Source organism: Peromyscus leucopus, chromosome 11 (assembly GCF_004664715.2).
Source record: "Peromyscus leucopus breed LL Stock chromosome 11, UCI_PerLeu_2.1, whole genome shotgun sequence".
Taxonomy (NCBI): Eukaryota; Metazoa; Chordata; class Mammalia; order Rodentia; family Cricetidae; genus Peromyscus; species Peromyscus leucopus.
The window spans coordinates 62,611,808-62,627,499 of NC_051072.1; the positions used below are offsets into that span (position 1 = coordinate 62,611,808).

Sequence of the window (15,692 nt, forward strand, 5' to 3'; positions counted from 1 at the left end):
ATCTTACTATTTTATTTAACAAGTGAGAAACTGTCCAAGTTTTTGTTGTTTTTTTTTTTTTCTTTTTAACAAACACAGTGAAGGATTATTAGGGATAAAAAGTGACATTTAAAATTGACCATTAAATGCTCTACGAATTCAGTTTGAGGCTAATCATTTAAAATCATTATATTTCCATAAGTTAGAGATGGTCATCATATAATCCAAAATCAGGCCAGCTAGTTGTAATATTTCTAGAGGGTTTAACTCTATTTTGTACAAATATGACTTTTCTGAGGAGACTCTGTGAGAAACAAACAGGATAAAAAGTGAATGAAAGTGCCTTTGTTGGCAATACCAGATGACCGTGTGTGTCACTGTGGACCCTAGAGAGGCCCCTGGACTTAAGTATGACAGTGAGAGAACTACTATTGTTTTGTTTCTTGTTTCATTTTGCTGGGACAGAAAATTAGAGTATAGTATATTGAGACTAGAAATGGAAGTGATAATTAAATATAAAGGAGGTAAATTGATAATTGGATAAACTCATGTATGTTTCTTTGCAATACTGTTGTTTTGTTTTTTTGTAGGATTGGATGAAAGGTCTGCAAGCATTTTGCAGTTTACGAAAAAGTAGCCCAGGGACATCTAGTAAACGCCTTCGTCAGGTGAAATTTCATTGTGTCTGACTTGTAACAGTCTTATTTTCATGTCACTTTGCTCTTTTTTCCCTATACATGCTATTTTTGCCAACATTTCTTAAGAGTAGAAAAGTTTAGTCTTTAGGAATTTTACAGCCTTGCTGTCACTTGACTTGGTAGCAGATTACTTTGTGAAAGAAGAGTTCTTTATATATGTATTCTGCTTCCTAGTCTATTGTGCCAACTCTTCAATAGATTATTTTTTGCTTAACTAAACAATTAAAAGCAAGTAAAAGAAACCCGTCTTGTGCTGCACCTCTTTCTCAGGTGGAAGAAGGAAAGGTACTTCTGATCAGTTAATCACACACACAGCAGTATCCTTGAAAACTTGTTTTTCATGATATAGCTGTTTGTGAGACTGACTAGCCAATCTTAACTAAAACCTAAATCTTGTGTATACTTTTATTTTTAGGAAGTTAAGGAAAGTTTCTTTTTCTAGAAATGTACTATGTTATTACCTTTTCTTAGTTATTTTTATTGTTAGAGATAAGGGTTTGTCCGTAGCCTAGGCTGGGTTCAGACTTGCAGTAATCCTCCTGCAGTAGTGTCCTCAACATTAATATTACAAGTGTGAGCCACCATAAACTGGCTTATCCCTTATTTCTTGGCCTTCACGTCTTTCTCTCGTTGTTTCATTAAAGTGGTTCCTAGATAATTGGAAGTAGCCATCTCTAATGTGGTTGAATTTTGAACAAAGTTAAGATAGTATGTGTTTATAGAGAAAAGTGACCTGTATTAATGGGTATTTCCAGTAAGCTTGTTGAGTTTAACAGACTTTTATTGGAAGTATAAAAACAGTTATTAGGTAACTAAATACTCTCGTAAACCCTGGTCTTTTTCCCAAGGACATTTGTGTGTGTGTGTGTGTGTGTACATATATATAAATATTAATATATAGAAGTTGTCACATACCTTTGTACATGTATACTAGCCAATATCTCGAGCTCTTTTGATGTGTCAGTTAATCTGCTGTGGGTTGAAGGATGGTTTCCAATCCTTAACACAGCATGTAGTCTTCTACACTTCATAGATGAGTCAGAGCCTACTTGTTGAGGATGGCACAACTGATGGTAGAGAGAAAGAGTATCTAGTAGTCGGAAGTAGATGGACAGTTATACTGATAATAGATTGGCTTCTTGGAATGCATGTCTTTTCTGTAGCATCAGATCATAAATTTGTGTCTTATAAACATCTTACCATGGACTCTTAAGTAGTAAAATCTTCATGACAAGCATACTATGATATTTGGAGTTTTGAAATGAATAATGATAGTTGATTAGCAAAGCTTATATTTTTCAGAATACTAAGAAAAACAAGTTACTATTTTTGGCTTTATATACAGGTCTTGAAATGTTGGGTATGAATTTCTGTGTTCTCTTTAGGTCAGCAGCCTTGTTTTACATATTGAAGAAGCCCACAAACTCCCAGTAAAACACTTTACTAATCCATACTGTAACATCTACCTGAATAGCGTCCAAGTAGCGAAAACTCATGCAAGGGAGGGGCAAAACCCAGTATGGTCAGAGGAGTTTGTCTTTGAGTAAGTCCTATTTTATCATATTCAATCTGTTTTTAGAGTCATTTTCCTCCTGCTGTTTACATATAAACTATCTGTTTCTGTTGTTTTAATAGTATTTTTTGTTGGATTTGTTCATCTTTATTAATAAAATGCCTTTAGACTACTGAAAAGTAATGACAAAATGTTTTCTATATTTTCTAGATCTGGTTTTAATGGTTTATTAGTGCTTTAGGAAGTTTAAGATTACTGGGAAAATGTCTAGTTATCAATATTCTTGTGTAACAAATAATATAAACCTCGTTTTATATTTATATAATACACTGAAATTTTTAAATGGAAATAAGGTAGTTTGATACTAGAACATTATTTCTAATTTTTCTCCTTGCTTCTTTAGTGATCTTCCTCCTGACATCAATAGATTTGAAATCACGCTTAGTAATAAAACAAAGAAAAGCAAAGATCCAGATATCTGTAAGTTGATTACAAAGCTTTCTAAAGTAATGAATGCATGTTTTATTTATTTATTTATTTATCTAATTATATTATTATAGTTAGAATTTATATATGAAATATATCTAAGATGGAGATGAAACATATGCTGTATAGTCTGCTACTAAACTGACTGTCGAGAGGTGACAATTAAGTAAGAACAAAATGGCCAAAGTATATGTACTGTAGTCCTTACAATTTAAAATATACAATGTACTCTCCCTATAAGAAAATGGTAGTGGTGATCATTTTTTGTACTCTTTCCTTTTTTAGTTTCCCCTAATTTTTCCTACATTTCAAGTATTAAAAGTTCTGTTACAGACTGGAGATATAGCTCAATTGTAGAGTATTTGTCTAGCATGCAGTGGCCTGGGGATTAGTCCTTAGCCCTACAAAGAAAAAAGATACAGAATGTTTAAGTGTACTAGTTATTTGTTGTAATATCCAATGCTCTGGATATCTTATTCCAAGCAGCACACTTCTTCCCATCCTGTTGGTAGAACAGATGGCATTGGGATTTAGTGATTCATAACCAGGGTGAATTAGGTTAATACCTTCTTTTACAACTCAGGCTTTTAGGGTAAGCAGTCGTCTGTCCTGACAGACAGATCAAAACCTGAAGTCCTTCTGAATAAAATGTTTATTCTCTAATTGCTTACACTCTTAAGTGTTTCTCCATTACTTGTATGATAAAATCCCAGTAATGGCACGGAAAGAAGCAATACTTTCTTTTTGGAGTGTGGTCTTTATTGCTCTACCTTTTTACCTACCTAGCTAACTCAAATCACGGGTTCATGTTTGGAGTGGATTTTTAATTCCCCTAGGCTGTTATGCATCCTTGTGTCTGCAAGTATTGCTCACTGTTGTAGCACTTATACTGCATCCTCTTTTATAGCTTAAGACATTTTCCACGCACATCAAACACCATGTCTTAATCATTTCTTAATCCCATATCCAGAGCCTACCACAAAATGTCACATAGCAGGCCTTTAGTAAATGAAAAAAAAGAACCAAATAAGCATTGGCTTTGTGATGTTATTGAAAACTTGCTTAATGGAGAGCATTTAAAACTACAGAAAACTGTATTGAGAAAATGCATATGACCATAGTGGTTTTTCTTTTGTAGTATTTATGCGTTGCCAGTTGAGCAGGTTACAGAAAGGACATGCCACAGATGAATGGTTTCTGCTCAGCTCCCATATACCATTAAAAGGTATTGAACCAGGATCCCTGCGTGTTCGAGCACGATACTCTATGGAAAAAATCATGCCAGAAGAAGAGTACAGTGAATTTAAAGAGGTATTATTTAGTAGTCTAATGCTTCTAATGGCATTACACATGAATATTAACTATTTAATAAAAATGCATTAAGCTAAATAGTAATGTCCTAGATCAGTAGTACACTAGTAGCCAGAGGTAAAAAACATGTTGTATGATTTTGTCCTTATAAAGCTTGAAACATAGGCTACAAACTCACTTCATTTTTAACAATTTTATTCAGTGTATGTGTTCTGCCGCTTAACCTTATATATCTTTCCCATTGGTCTCCAAGCATACATAATGCTATATACTTTCAGCAATCTTTTTTAATGTCATTTTAGCTCATACTACAAAAGGAACTTCATGTAGTCTATGCTTTATCACATGTATGTGGACAAGACCGAACACTACTGGCCAGCATCCTACTGAAGATTTTTCTTCATGAAAAGCTTGAATCATTGTTGTTATGCACACTAAATGACAGAGAGATAAGTATGGAAGGTATATCAAACTAAATGTATTAAACTGTTAAATCATTTTACAAAGTATCTGAGATTCTTTGTTTAAATATGGGAATGGGTTGCTATTTCTAATTCTGTCATGGCAGATTAAGTATTAGAGACTGTACAAAGATGATTTCTTTGTCCAGACTCAGCGTGTGATTATCAACAATAGCATAGTATTTATCATATTATCTCAGTTTTCACTTAGCAGTCTATGGGTAGAAATCAGATGTCACCTGTATTTTATTTCTAGATTTTATAGCCGTTCTAAGGCTAATGTACAATCACTATGCTTTTCACAGTTTACTAATGTATTTATTTTCTCCTCATCAATATTCATGTAAAATAATTACTGAAGAAAAGTAATTTAATTTCCAACTTAGTTGTATTAGTACAGTTCTGTGAACGTAATCTAACATCCATTTTTGTGTAGATGAAGCCACTACTCTATTTCGAGCTACAACACTTGCTAGTACCTTGATGGAGCAGTATATGAAAGCCACTGCCACACAATTTGTTCATCATGCTTTGAAAGACTCAATTTTAAAGATAATGGAAAGCAAGCAATCATGTGAGGTAATACTTTATTGTTTTAAACTTTTAACAAATTATAGTTTTGGGAAAGTACATCATTTCTAAAATTTGCCAATGCAGTTATGCCCTCTATAATAGATTTATTAACACCTCCCACCCCCACCCCCACACATATCACATGCACATTTGTACACTCACAGTTCTTTTGGTATTTCTCCTAATTTCTACTAATGATCAGGTGTAACTTACTTTAAGAAAATGTGTGTAACATAAATTGAACATTTTTCCAGGGACTTTGTTGTTCATGTTGAGTATCTGTTATTAAAAAAAAAAAGCATTTTGAAATTTTGGGCCTACTTCATATATACAATAAGGTATCTTGAGGATGGAACCTAAATCCAAGCATGAAATTTGTTTATGACTGAAGTTTATTTTACATGAGTTCTAGGAGGCTTGTGCTTTGGCCCATCATGTGAAGTCATATGTAGATTTCCCATTTGTAGTGCTATGTTGGCATCCAAAGTCAAACTTAAGGATGCGCCTTTCCTGGATCTCGCTCTGTAGACCAGACTGGCCTCGAACTCAGATCTGCCTGCCTCTGCCTCCCGAGTGCTGGGATTAAAGGCGTGCGCCACCACCTCCCAGTACTCGGTGTGAGTTTATAAGTAGAATCCTGTTTATATAACTGTTGTATTTCATGGATGCTACAGAGCAGTTACAAAGGAAGATAGTATAAATCCCCAGGCTTGCTTGATAGTGTCAGTAAAATAAGGAAATACTTTTTAACACTTGGAGCTGTCAAATGTAATTCTGCCATAACAAAATGAGTGATCTATTGTTAGAAGTTGAGGGCAATCCTGTAATTACTATCAAAGTTGGCAGATCAGAACACGTAGATTGGGGGTGGGGGTTGTACTTGAAAAGTTCTGAGAAGGGTTCATGATTCTACTTACACATTTTGGTTATCTTCCTTAGCTACTACTTTGAACTTCATTAAAAACAGTTGTTGTTTTTTCCTCAGATAAGTAGTGGTTTAATGTTCAGTTGAGTAACTGGGAATAAATAATAGTAAACCTATTGAATGTGCATATGTGGAACAGTTGACAGTGTTGAAAACAACAACTGCTCATTTATCACAATTTATCTGAATCTATCACTACCATAATGACTGGTTTGTTCCTTCTCTTAGTTAAGTCCATCAAAGTTAGAGAAGAATGAAGATGTGAACACTAATTTAGCACACCTATTAAACATACTTTCAGAGCTTGTGGAGAAAATATTCATGGCTTCAGAAATACTCCCACCGTAAGTTGTCAGATTGTTTGCAAAATTTGACTAATTTGTGGTTTCTAAATTTTCTTTTAATGATGCTTTCTAATGGCATTATTCTCAGATTTTTAACTCATAAACGATGGATTACGAACCATGCAAGGTGGCATGCACCTTTAATCTCAGCACTTGTGAGGCAGAGGCAGGTGAACCTCTGAGTTTAAGGCCAGTCTGTTTAATAGAGTTCCAGGACAGCCAGGCCAGTTACACAGAGAAACCCTGTCTCAACTCCCCCCAACCCCAAACCAAAAAAAAAAAAAAAAAAAAAAGATGGAATATATTTAAGAAAAAAGTAAATGAGAAATAACTGTTAAAGAAGCCAGAGTAAAATATACACTCTGGCACCTGCCTATATTCCCAGTATTGGAGCGGTTGAGGCAAGATGAGTTTGGGCCAGCCTGGGCTACATAGCAAGATCCTGTCTCACAAAAAAGAAAAATAGACACACATACATTAATAAATTAAACTATATTTATATGGTGACCAAGTAAGTCTGGCTTGTATTGTAGCTTAGAGAGTGAATAACATGTCTCAGATCTGGGAGCAGTATCTGTTAATCTAGTTTCTAGTTCTTGCCTAGCATTACATTCCCAGGAAACAGAAACCAAAGTCAAGTATGTACACAAGATACCAGTGTTATGTCTGCTTACGAGTCAGTGTGAGTAGACTCACTGGTTTAGATAGAAGAAGTCAAAATAATGGAACATGTGCCACAATAATTCCTCTGTATTCTCATGTCTAATAACTTATTTCATACTTTTCATAAACACAGAAATTAAAATCAGTGGAGCCAAACTTACTGCATTATGTTTCTATACCCATTACTAAATGTGCTTCTCATTACCTTTAACAAAATACCTTTTTTAGATGAGAAGATCAATGAAAAGGTCAAATGCATAAAAACATGATATACTGGTTGGGTAAATTAAAATTTTGGCTGCCACTAGATTATCATATGATGATGATGTTTACTTTCTGTATTGAGTTGTTTATGTTATTTTGGCAGGACACTGAGATATATTTATGGGTGTTTACAGAAATCTGTTCAGCGTAAATGGCCTACAAATAACACCATGAGAACAAGAGTTGTTAGGTAAGAGTTGCTCCTTCATTTGTCATAGTCACTGTGCGCAGCACACACTGACTCGGGTATGTAGGCAGAGAGGGAGGAAAGTGGTGCTTGGAGAAGTGCGGTAGTTGAACCATCTAGATTTTAATTGGTTTGTACCATCTATGTTTCCAACCATGCCTTCGAGTTCTGAAGCTCTCATTTAGAACAGCTTTGGCCTCTGATGAAATTTGAGAGCTCATATATGGACTTAATAAAATTGTTTGCTTAAGTTATAAACTGTTAAAAACCAAACAGAACTAAAGCAAAATTCCTACGACCACCTAATATCATTAATGTTGTTTGAGGATTTTGTTAAGAAATTTATAGAAATGCTTCAAGTATAGTTTTCTAGTAATTATGGAAAATACACATTGCCATTCACGTTATATGTAAAATTTGAATTTTAAAGACATTCCTGATGTAAATTTTGTCAGGAGGCTTCTACTTTTCTTGCAGACAGAATTTCCATTGGTGCCCTAAGGGCATAGCTCTGAGGTGAGGCACTTAATTAACACTAAGAGGTCCTGGATTTGATTCCTACCCCTGAATAAAACAGACCAACCAAAATGTCTCTCACTTAGCTACACTAAGACACACTGAAGAATTGTAGGAAGAAAAATGACAAGCATGTTATTTGAGCAGTTGTGTGATAGACATTAAACTGTTAAACTAGTACAGCAGGGAGTCCTCCAACTCAATATGTCAGGGTGCTGATTTCTCTTCCTAGCAATACATGCACAGTACCCATGTATTATTTAATTTAAAATCGCCTTAAATATTCAAAATATTTTTTCACTGAAATTTATTAATAGTTCAATGTTATCAATTCAAGTTTCTAGTTAAATATCAAAATATTTTCAGTAAACCTTATGCAGGAACCTTCTTTAAGAAGAAATATCAAAATATGAAGTTATCAAAATATGAAGTTATTAATTGCTGTAAGTAATTATAGAAGGACTTTTATAAACTATGGGTTAATTACTACCATGGATTCTTTTTAAAAAAATGTAAAAACTGATCTTATATGACAATATATTTAATACTACTGACTGAAGGAGTCAGAGTAGAGTATCTAAGTTTATATTAACTGCAAAACTTTCAAGTGTTTATGGTATGCATTTTGTAAATTTGTCAAGGACTCATTGATACAGTGTATTCCAATGTTTATATATCTTAATTCATACTCACAGACTTTTCTGTTTAAATAAATTTTAAAAGACAAAGTGGGTAATTTGGAATCTTAAAGAACTGTTATTTATCTATAAAAGGTTTATACTCTTTTCAGCAGTTCTAATACACTGCTTCCTCTAGTAAAAAACAAATTACTAATCTCTAAATAGCTAAGAGAATAAGGGCAAACTTATTTCCAGAGTTAATCTGAAGTTATATTTGCCTTACAGTTTTCTTAATTTTTAATTTTAACTTTATATGGGCTTCCCCATGTTGAAAGTAAAAGTTATGGTTCTAAGTTTAAATTTTTTATGTTTATATTTTAAACATATATGGTTTCTAAAAAAATTTTTCTTTCCAATTAGTGGTTTTGTTTTTCTTCGGCTTATCTGTCCTGCTATCCTGAGTCCACGGATGTTTAATATAATTTCAGGTAATTACCTTTTAATAAATTTTGAAATGGAAAAAGCTTCACTTAATGGGAAATACTTACACTTTAAATCAAAATTTAAAGATCTAAAACAAATAAAGCAAACCAAAGCACTATTCCCTGCCTTTTTATTCTTTTATTATCGAAGATGTTAGATTTTTTTTTCTGTTCCTGTGACTGTTATTTTAAAAGTTTGCATTAAATTTATTTTAAGCACATGAGTGTATGTGTACAGGCATTTGCTTGCCATGGTGCATGTACAGGGATCAAAGGACAACTTCTGGGGGGTGATTAATTAGCTCGATCCCATTTTGTTTTTTATTCATTGTCCATTATGGAAGTTTGTAGATTTGTAAACTTAAGGAAGGAAAAGTGTTAATATTAACTTCAATGTTGTAATGAGCCAATCAATATTAATGGAAGGAAACAAACATTTTCATACTAATAATTTGAAGCTCAAAGCTGTATTAAAAATTATTTGAGCCGCTCGGCACGCCTGTACAGCACTGATCAGCACATTCTGTAGAGCATCACACAGAACTTAGGAGGCTAAGGCACAAAGAAGGGTCAAGGCCAGGCTGGACTATATAGCTAGACCATGTCACTCAGCACAATGGTATGTACCTACCATGCCCACATGCAGAAAATTGAGTCTGAAAGAATTCCCTGGATCTTAAAAACATTGGAGAAATCATTTTAATTTTACTTTCATACTCATCACATTCTTGTAATTACTTTTCATTACTCCTGAAGTGGTTGAATACATGCATATTAAGAATAAAAGACTAGGGGCTGGTGAGATGGTTCAGTGGTTAAGACCAAATACTGCTCTTCACACTGAATTCAGAGGACCTTGAATTCAATTTCCAACACCCATGTCAGGTGGCTCATAACCACCAAAACTCCAGCTCCAAGGGATCAGACACCCTTGTCTTGCTTCTGTGGGCAACAGCACTCATTTGCACATATCCATACATATAATTTTTAAAATATTGAATGAAAGGCTTAGAGTTCTGTTCAAACACTGGCTTTAAACTGCCACTTCAACAATATTTAAACTTGAGTTAATTTTTTTTTACAATACAATCTACAACAGTGGGTCAGAATATAAGATTTGCTGTTATTAATCTTAGACTGGGGATATAACTCCAGTTGGCAGAATGCTGGCAGAGCATACACGAGGCCCTGGGTTCCATCCTTAGTACCCAATAAAACTCAGGAAGGAGAAGAGGTAGGAGGAGGTTAGAAATTCAGGGTTGTCCTTAGAGTGTGGGTTTGAGACACAGAACACTAGAGAAAAAACGGGGGGAGGGTGCTTAATTTTCAGTTTCTATTTGGTAGCTACAAATACTTTTCATTTACATTCCATTTTCTATATTCTACAGGGAAGTTTTTCATGAACTTAAAAATTTACCTTTCAAGTGAACTATTTGCAGTGTTCACCTTTCAAGTGAACTAGCCTGCAAATAAAATGGAGCAGGGAATTGCTGAGATTGCAAAATGTTCCCCTTAGTGAGTTGAAATTAGCTTTGTGAATTGTCCTGAAAGGTCTGTAGATTGACAATCTTCTTAGCAATAAAGCAGCTTTTTGAGGTATTCTGAAATATTATCAGCTAGTTGGGAATTACTCAAGTTTGTATGTTGTTCACAAAACAAGCAGCATTTATAAATGTGTTCAATTTTTCCCTTTTTAACTCAAGTTCTTTGGAATTAGGTCATACATTTTTAAGGAATATTCTGAATATATCCTAAGTAAAGGATTGTTAGTATTTAACAGTACAGAAAAACTAAAAGTGCTAAATTTATAATGGTTTATCTGAGTCATTGGTTGTAACCAATTCTCTTCTAGATTCCCCATCTCCTATTGCTGCAAGAACACTGACATTAGTGGCTAAGTCTGTGCAAAATTTAGCAAATCTTGTGGAATTTGGAGCCAAGGTAAAAATATTTTGATACTTAAATTTTATTTCACAATCAACATAATCTTCAAAACACAGTGTACTATGTAAACACTGGAATATAATTACCTACTTTTGTAACTTAGTTTGTACCAAACTCGTTGCCCAACTTACAAATATGTACTGCTTTTACCGACCATTAGTTAGTATGCTGTCCTCTGTCAGATATGTAATGTATTCTCTCTATAGTTCCTTTCAGATTCATCCTAAATTTTGGTATGTGATTAGTAATTAAATATACATTTTAGGCTTTTGCCTAAATAGGCAATTGCCTATTATTATTTCTTGCCAAATTCAGTCATTTTTCTTTTTTTTCCCTCTCCCCCCACCCCCCCCCCCCCCCAAAAAAAAGACTTATTTCCTATTATGACTGTTTTGCCTGCATGCATATAAGTACACTGGTGTGTGCCTGTTGACGTCTATGCCAGATGAGGGCACCAGATTCCCTGGAACAAACAGTTATAAGCCATCATATGGGTGCTGGGAACCAAACCCTGGTCCTTTGCAAGAGCAGGAAGTGTTCTTAATGTTCTTAAAGCCATCTGTCCAACCCCATAATAATCCTCTTTACGTTTAATTATTTTTCTTAGAAATTTCATGTCTGCATCTTTGGAATTATAATTGAATCTTATCACATCTGAGGTTTATTGTTGATACTGTGCTAACCATAATTATAACAAATTATAATGGGTTAGAATTTTAGTTAACATTTATGGGTTATCTTTTGAATTTACCTGAAACACAAGGCATATTTTATCCTACTGCAATCATAGGGAATTTTTGGTTTTGCTGTATTTTAACTCCCCACAATATGTTGGGCTCTTCATAATTTATCAGTAATAAATTCTAAATGTACATATTAAAAATTTGTGTCTGCCAAGCTATATGTTAAATGATTTTTAATTTGTAACTTCTTTTTATTCAAATATCTCCACCATATAGCTATTTATATTAGGAAATTTTCATATAGTAATTCTTGCTACATGTATAGTTTTTGTTGTAAAAGTTTTTGTAAGGCATATGAGGCCTATATTTTTATTTTTTTAGGAACCGTATATGGAAGGTGTCAATCCATTCATCAAAAGCAATAAACATCGCATGATCATGTTTTTAGATGAACTTGGGGTATGTACATAATTTTCACATTTAGCCATATAAGCAAAAACCTTTAGATTTTAAAAACAGCACTTTCAAAATAAAATTTTTTTCTATGCAATATGTTCTTTTCCTTTATTCTTGCATAAATGGCTAATGTCAAGCATACATAATCGTGGCTTTCAACCAGTCATATTTAAAATATGACTGTCTTCATTCATTATCCTTTAGCTATTGTATTCAGTCTTTTAAGTTGTAGCTAAAATAAGATTTGAAGCCAGTTAGATTGGAACCTAAAGTTAGAACTAGATGAAGTAGTGTAATGCCTCATTTGAGCTTTTATAAATAAAATTGTGACACAAAATTAAATACATTTATAATATCTGAGACCCTAAATAGGAAAGTTAAATTGTCTATATCATTTCAAATACACACACACACACACACACACACACACACACACACACACACATCTATTTCAAGGACTGAATGAATTTTAAAGTAAATATAGTCATAATGTAGTGTGTGTACCCAGAAGAAAAAAGCCTAAAATAACATGTGTGTGTGAGCTGAGCCAGGTGTTCGAGGCTGAGTTGTCTATGTTTTAGAATGCATTTAATGTCCAAAGCACATATTAATCATCACCACAACACTTCAGCCAAAAAAAAAAAAGAAATGGGGTTGCCAGTAAGACCAAAAATCCTAAGTAAACTTCTATGAAGTTTCCATTAGGAGGATTTCTAACAAAAAATATAGTTGGTCAGTTTTCCTTGGAATTTGTCCTTTCTACTAACCTTCAAGCTCTGTGAAGGCAAGCAAGATTGTAATGTTTTTTATCTCGTAATCTTTTATTCATCCAATCACTTAGCAAATAAATGATCCAGTTAAAATGAATGTATTAGAGTTATTTCTTTACTCCCCAAAACTAAAATGTCCTTCAACTTTTAGGAATGTGTAACAGTCACTACCACTAAAAAGTGGAATACATCTAAGATTCAACAAGGCCTGAATATAGACATTGAATATAATATAGTAATATACATTTATTATGATGGTTAGTTACTCCATGAACCTTAAACACTATAATGTCCAGTGATCCCACATTTTTATCTTAAGCAGTCTACAGAAACTACAAAGTAAGTCTTTATTATATTTTCATAATGTAGTTCTCTTTAGATGCTGCTCAATTTAGATAGTGTCCTAGTGGTATTCGGTCTAGGCATTTAAGTTGTAGTAATCCAAGTCAGCAACTGACAATAATACTATTAATTTGACATATGCTTTAAATTTAAAAAGAAAAAAAAAAACTCATGATACTGTCATCCTATGGAAGAGTATGGAACCTGGTTCTAAAACCTATGTTTAGCAGAATTATTTGAATAAAAATTCTTAGACAAATTAATGTTTTATACCTAGTTAGGATAATTTTAGAAGAAACTACAAGGATTTTTATTTCTAAATGCAGTTTTATGATTCCCTTAAAGAATGTACCTGAACTTCCGGACACTACAGAACATTCTAGAACTGACTTGTCTCGTGACTTAGCAGCCCTGCATGAGATCTGTGTCGCTCATTCAGATGAACTGAGAACACTCAGTAATGAGCGCGGTGCACAGCAGGTAGGTCTTTACAAATGGTAATGTTCACACTGTATAAATGGTACTGAGTTATTGTCAAGAGGGAGGCGTGTTACTCTCACATCAAGTACATGAGTGAAGTTACTTGTGAAACATAGAAGTATATGGAAAATTTGAAAAATATCTACAGATGATACCTCATGGTGATTCAAGTCAGTGTGTATCATAGCTCACACCTTAAAAAAACACTAGTCCATATTAGATTTCTGATACCAACAGATATGGAGGTCTATTCAAAAGGACTAGAACTGGGAGGTTTTTAATTGACCTAGTGTTGAAGTTAAATGGGGAAAAAGGCATAGGGGAAGTATAAATCAAGACACACACACATCCTAAATCTGATGAATTTCTTCATGGTTCAGAGGCAGTACATGCTAACACTGCACTGCTTTCCTGTCTTGCAGAGATTTCACAAGAGAAATTAAAACAGCGATTATGGATTCTCATTAGTTTGAGAATCCTCACTTTTTTTTCTTAAGTTTAAAAAACAGCTTAAATAATAGAGCTCCAATTGCAAAACATTACAGTAGTTTATTACCAAGGTTTACAGTGATAAATTTAGTGTGGTAAGATCTTAAATGCTCAGTGGAAATAATCAGAACTCAGTTTCATGTAATGAGTAGAAATGCTAGCACCTTAAGAATCCCATTGCTTTACTATAGTTTTTATTAAATCCAAATTTCTATCTTGAAATTTTAGATTCTTTGCTTAGTGATTTCTCCCCTCCACTGTTTCTCCTTGTGTCTAGCATGTACTGAAAAAGCTTTTGGCTATAACTGAACTGCTTCAACAAAAACAAAACCAGTATACAAAAACCAATGATGTCAGGTAGCAACCTGGTGTTCTGCATGGATTCAGCACGTCCAACATGGTAATTCACATCACTATGTCTCCTTTGCTCTTGCCAAAAAAAAAAAAAAGAAAAGAAAAGAAAAAGGAAAAAGAAGAGAGAGAAAGTAGCACACCTTTCCACATTCCAGTGATGTGTGAGCTATGCAAACAAAAAACAAGATTCTGCTGGCAAGTAACTGCCAGCGCCTTTGTAAGCTATCTGTGCAGAATATTTGCACTTTTTCCACATGGAATCTTTACCAAACTCTGAGCCTTGGTGTACAGATCAACTTTCACAAAAGAAAAAAAAGCTATGTCTTGAACTTTGAAAATATATTTTCAGTATATCCAATTGCCAAAGTTTTACTGTCTCTTGGAAAACGAACTATGAAATCAACTGACAAGAAAAACGCATCCTATTGACAACAGAATTTAACTGGATTGCAGACTGTTCTTACTGTAATTTTGTCCTTCTTACGATTATGACCATTTGACTGTTCACTGAATTTATTTGTTGTACAGTTTCCAGAGTTTGACATTGTAATAGGAACAATCTTGCTGTATACTTTCTAAAAATACTGTGCTATTCTTCCTGGAACTGTAAAAGACAATATATAGAATGGATGAATCTATGCTCATCAGCTTTATTTTTTAAACATACCACTTATTTTGTTGGAATTGTCAAAAACTGTATTTAGATCTCATGGTTTTGTTAAAATGTTTACAAAAGTAAATAGTTTAAATCCAATAAATATTATTGGTCATTGTACCAATCAATGCATGTTACCCATTTGACCATTTTATAGATTACTGATGTCTCTTATGTTTAAAAAAACTGCTAGAATACTTGTGTCTGTCCTAAGATGACTTTTTGTTACTGCTTTGATTATGCAGACAACCTCCTCAGCCACTTAACAACTTACACATCTTAGAACTTTACTTGTTTTTTTCTGCTGGATAATTTAGTTTGTATAGTTTCATCTGATCCTGTGTTTGTATTTTTGTGAAGTATTCCCAAGGGTTAAGTTAAAATAAACTGAGGGATAGCTTGAATAATTAATCAGCTTACTATTTAACTTCATTATAATTTTCTTCCACTTTTAGGGATAGTTCAAGCTTTAATACCAGAACAAGGCCCAGAAGGAT

General features: G+C 33.7%; 1 protein-coding gene across 1 annotated transcript in view; it reads left to right on the plus strand.

The window, feature by feature from the left end:
• Nucleotides 1-15,606, plus strand: part of Rasa1 (RAS p21 protein activator 1) — an 83,472-nt gene extending 67,866 nt beyond the window's left edge. The window contains exons 13-25 of the mRNA XM_028894682.2: nucleotides 570-647; nucleotides 2,063-2,220; nucleotides 2,594-2,670; nucleotides 3,815-3,987; nucleotides 4,290-4,449; nucleotides 4,885-5,027; nucleotides 6,175-6,290; nucleotides 7,321-7,407; nucleotides 8,961-9,028; nucleotides 10,875-10,963; nucleotides 12,031-12,108; nucleotides 13,563-13,697; nucleotides 14,464-15,606. Of these exons, the coding sequence (XP_028750515.1) occupies nucleotides 570-647; nucleotides 2,063-2,220; nucleotides 2,594-2,670; nucleotides 3,815-3,987; nucleotides 4,290-4,449; nucleotides 4,885-5,027; nucleotides 6,175-6,290; nucleotides 7,321-7,407; nucleotides 8,961-9,028; nucleotides 10,875-10,963; nucleotides 12,031-12,108; nucleotides 13,563-13,697; nucleotides 14,464-14,547 (1,446 nt within the window). The 3' untranslated portion in view covers nucleotides 14,548-15,606. The remainder of the gene's footprint in view (nucleotides 1-569; nucleotides 648-2,062; nucleotides 2,221-2,593; nucleotides 2,671-3,814; nucleotides 3,988-4,289; nucleotides 4,450-4,884; nucleotides 5,028-6,174; nucleotides 6,291-7,320; nucleotides 7,408-8,960; nucleotides 9,029-10,874; nucleotides 10,964-12,030; nucleotides 12,109-13,562; nucleotides 13,698-14,463) is intronic.
• Nucleotides 15,607-15,692: the final 86 nt, after the last annotated feature.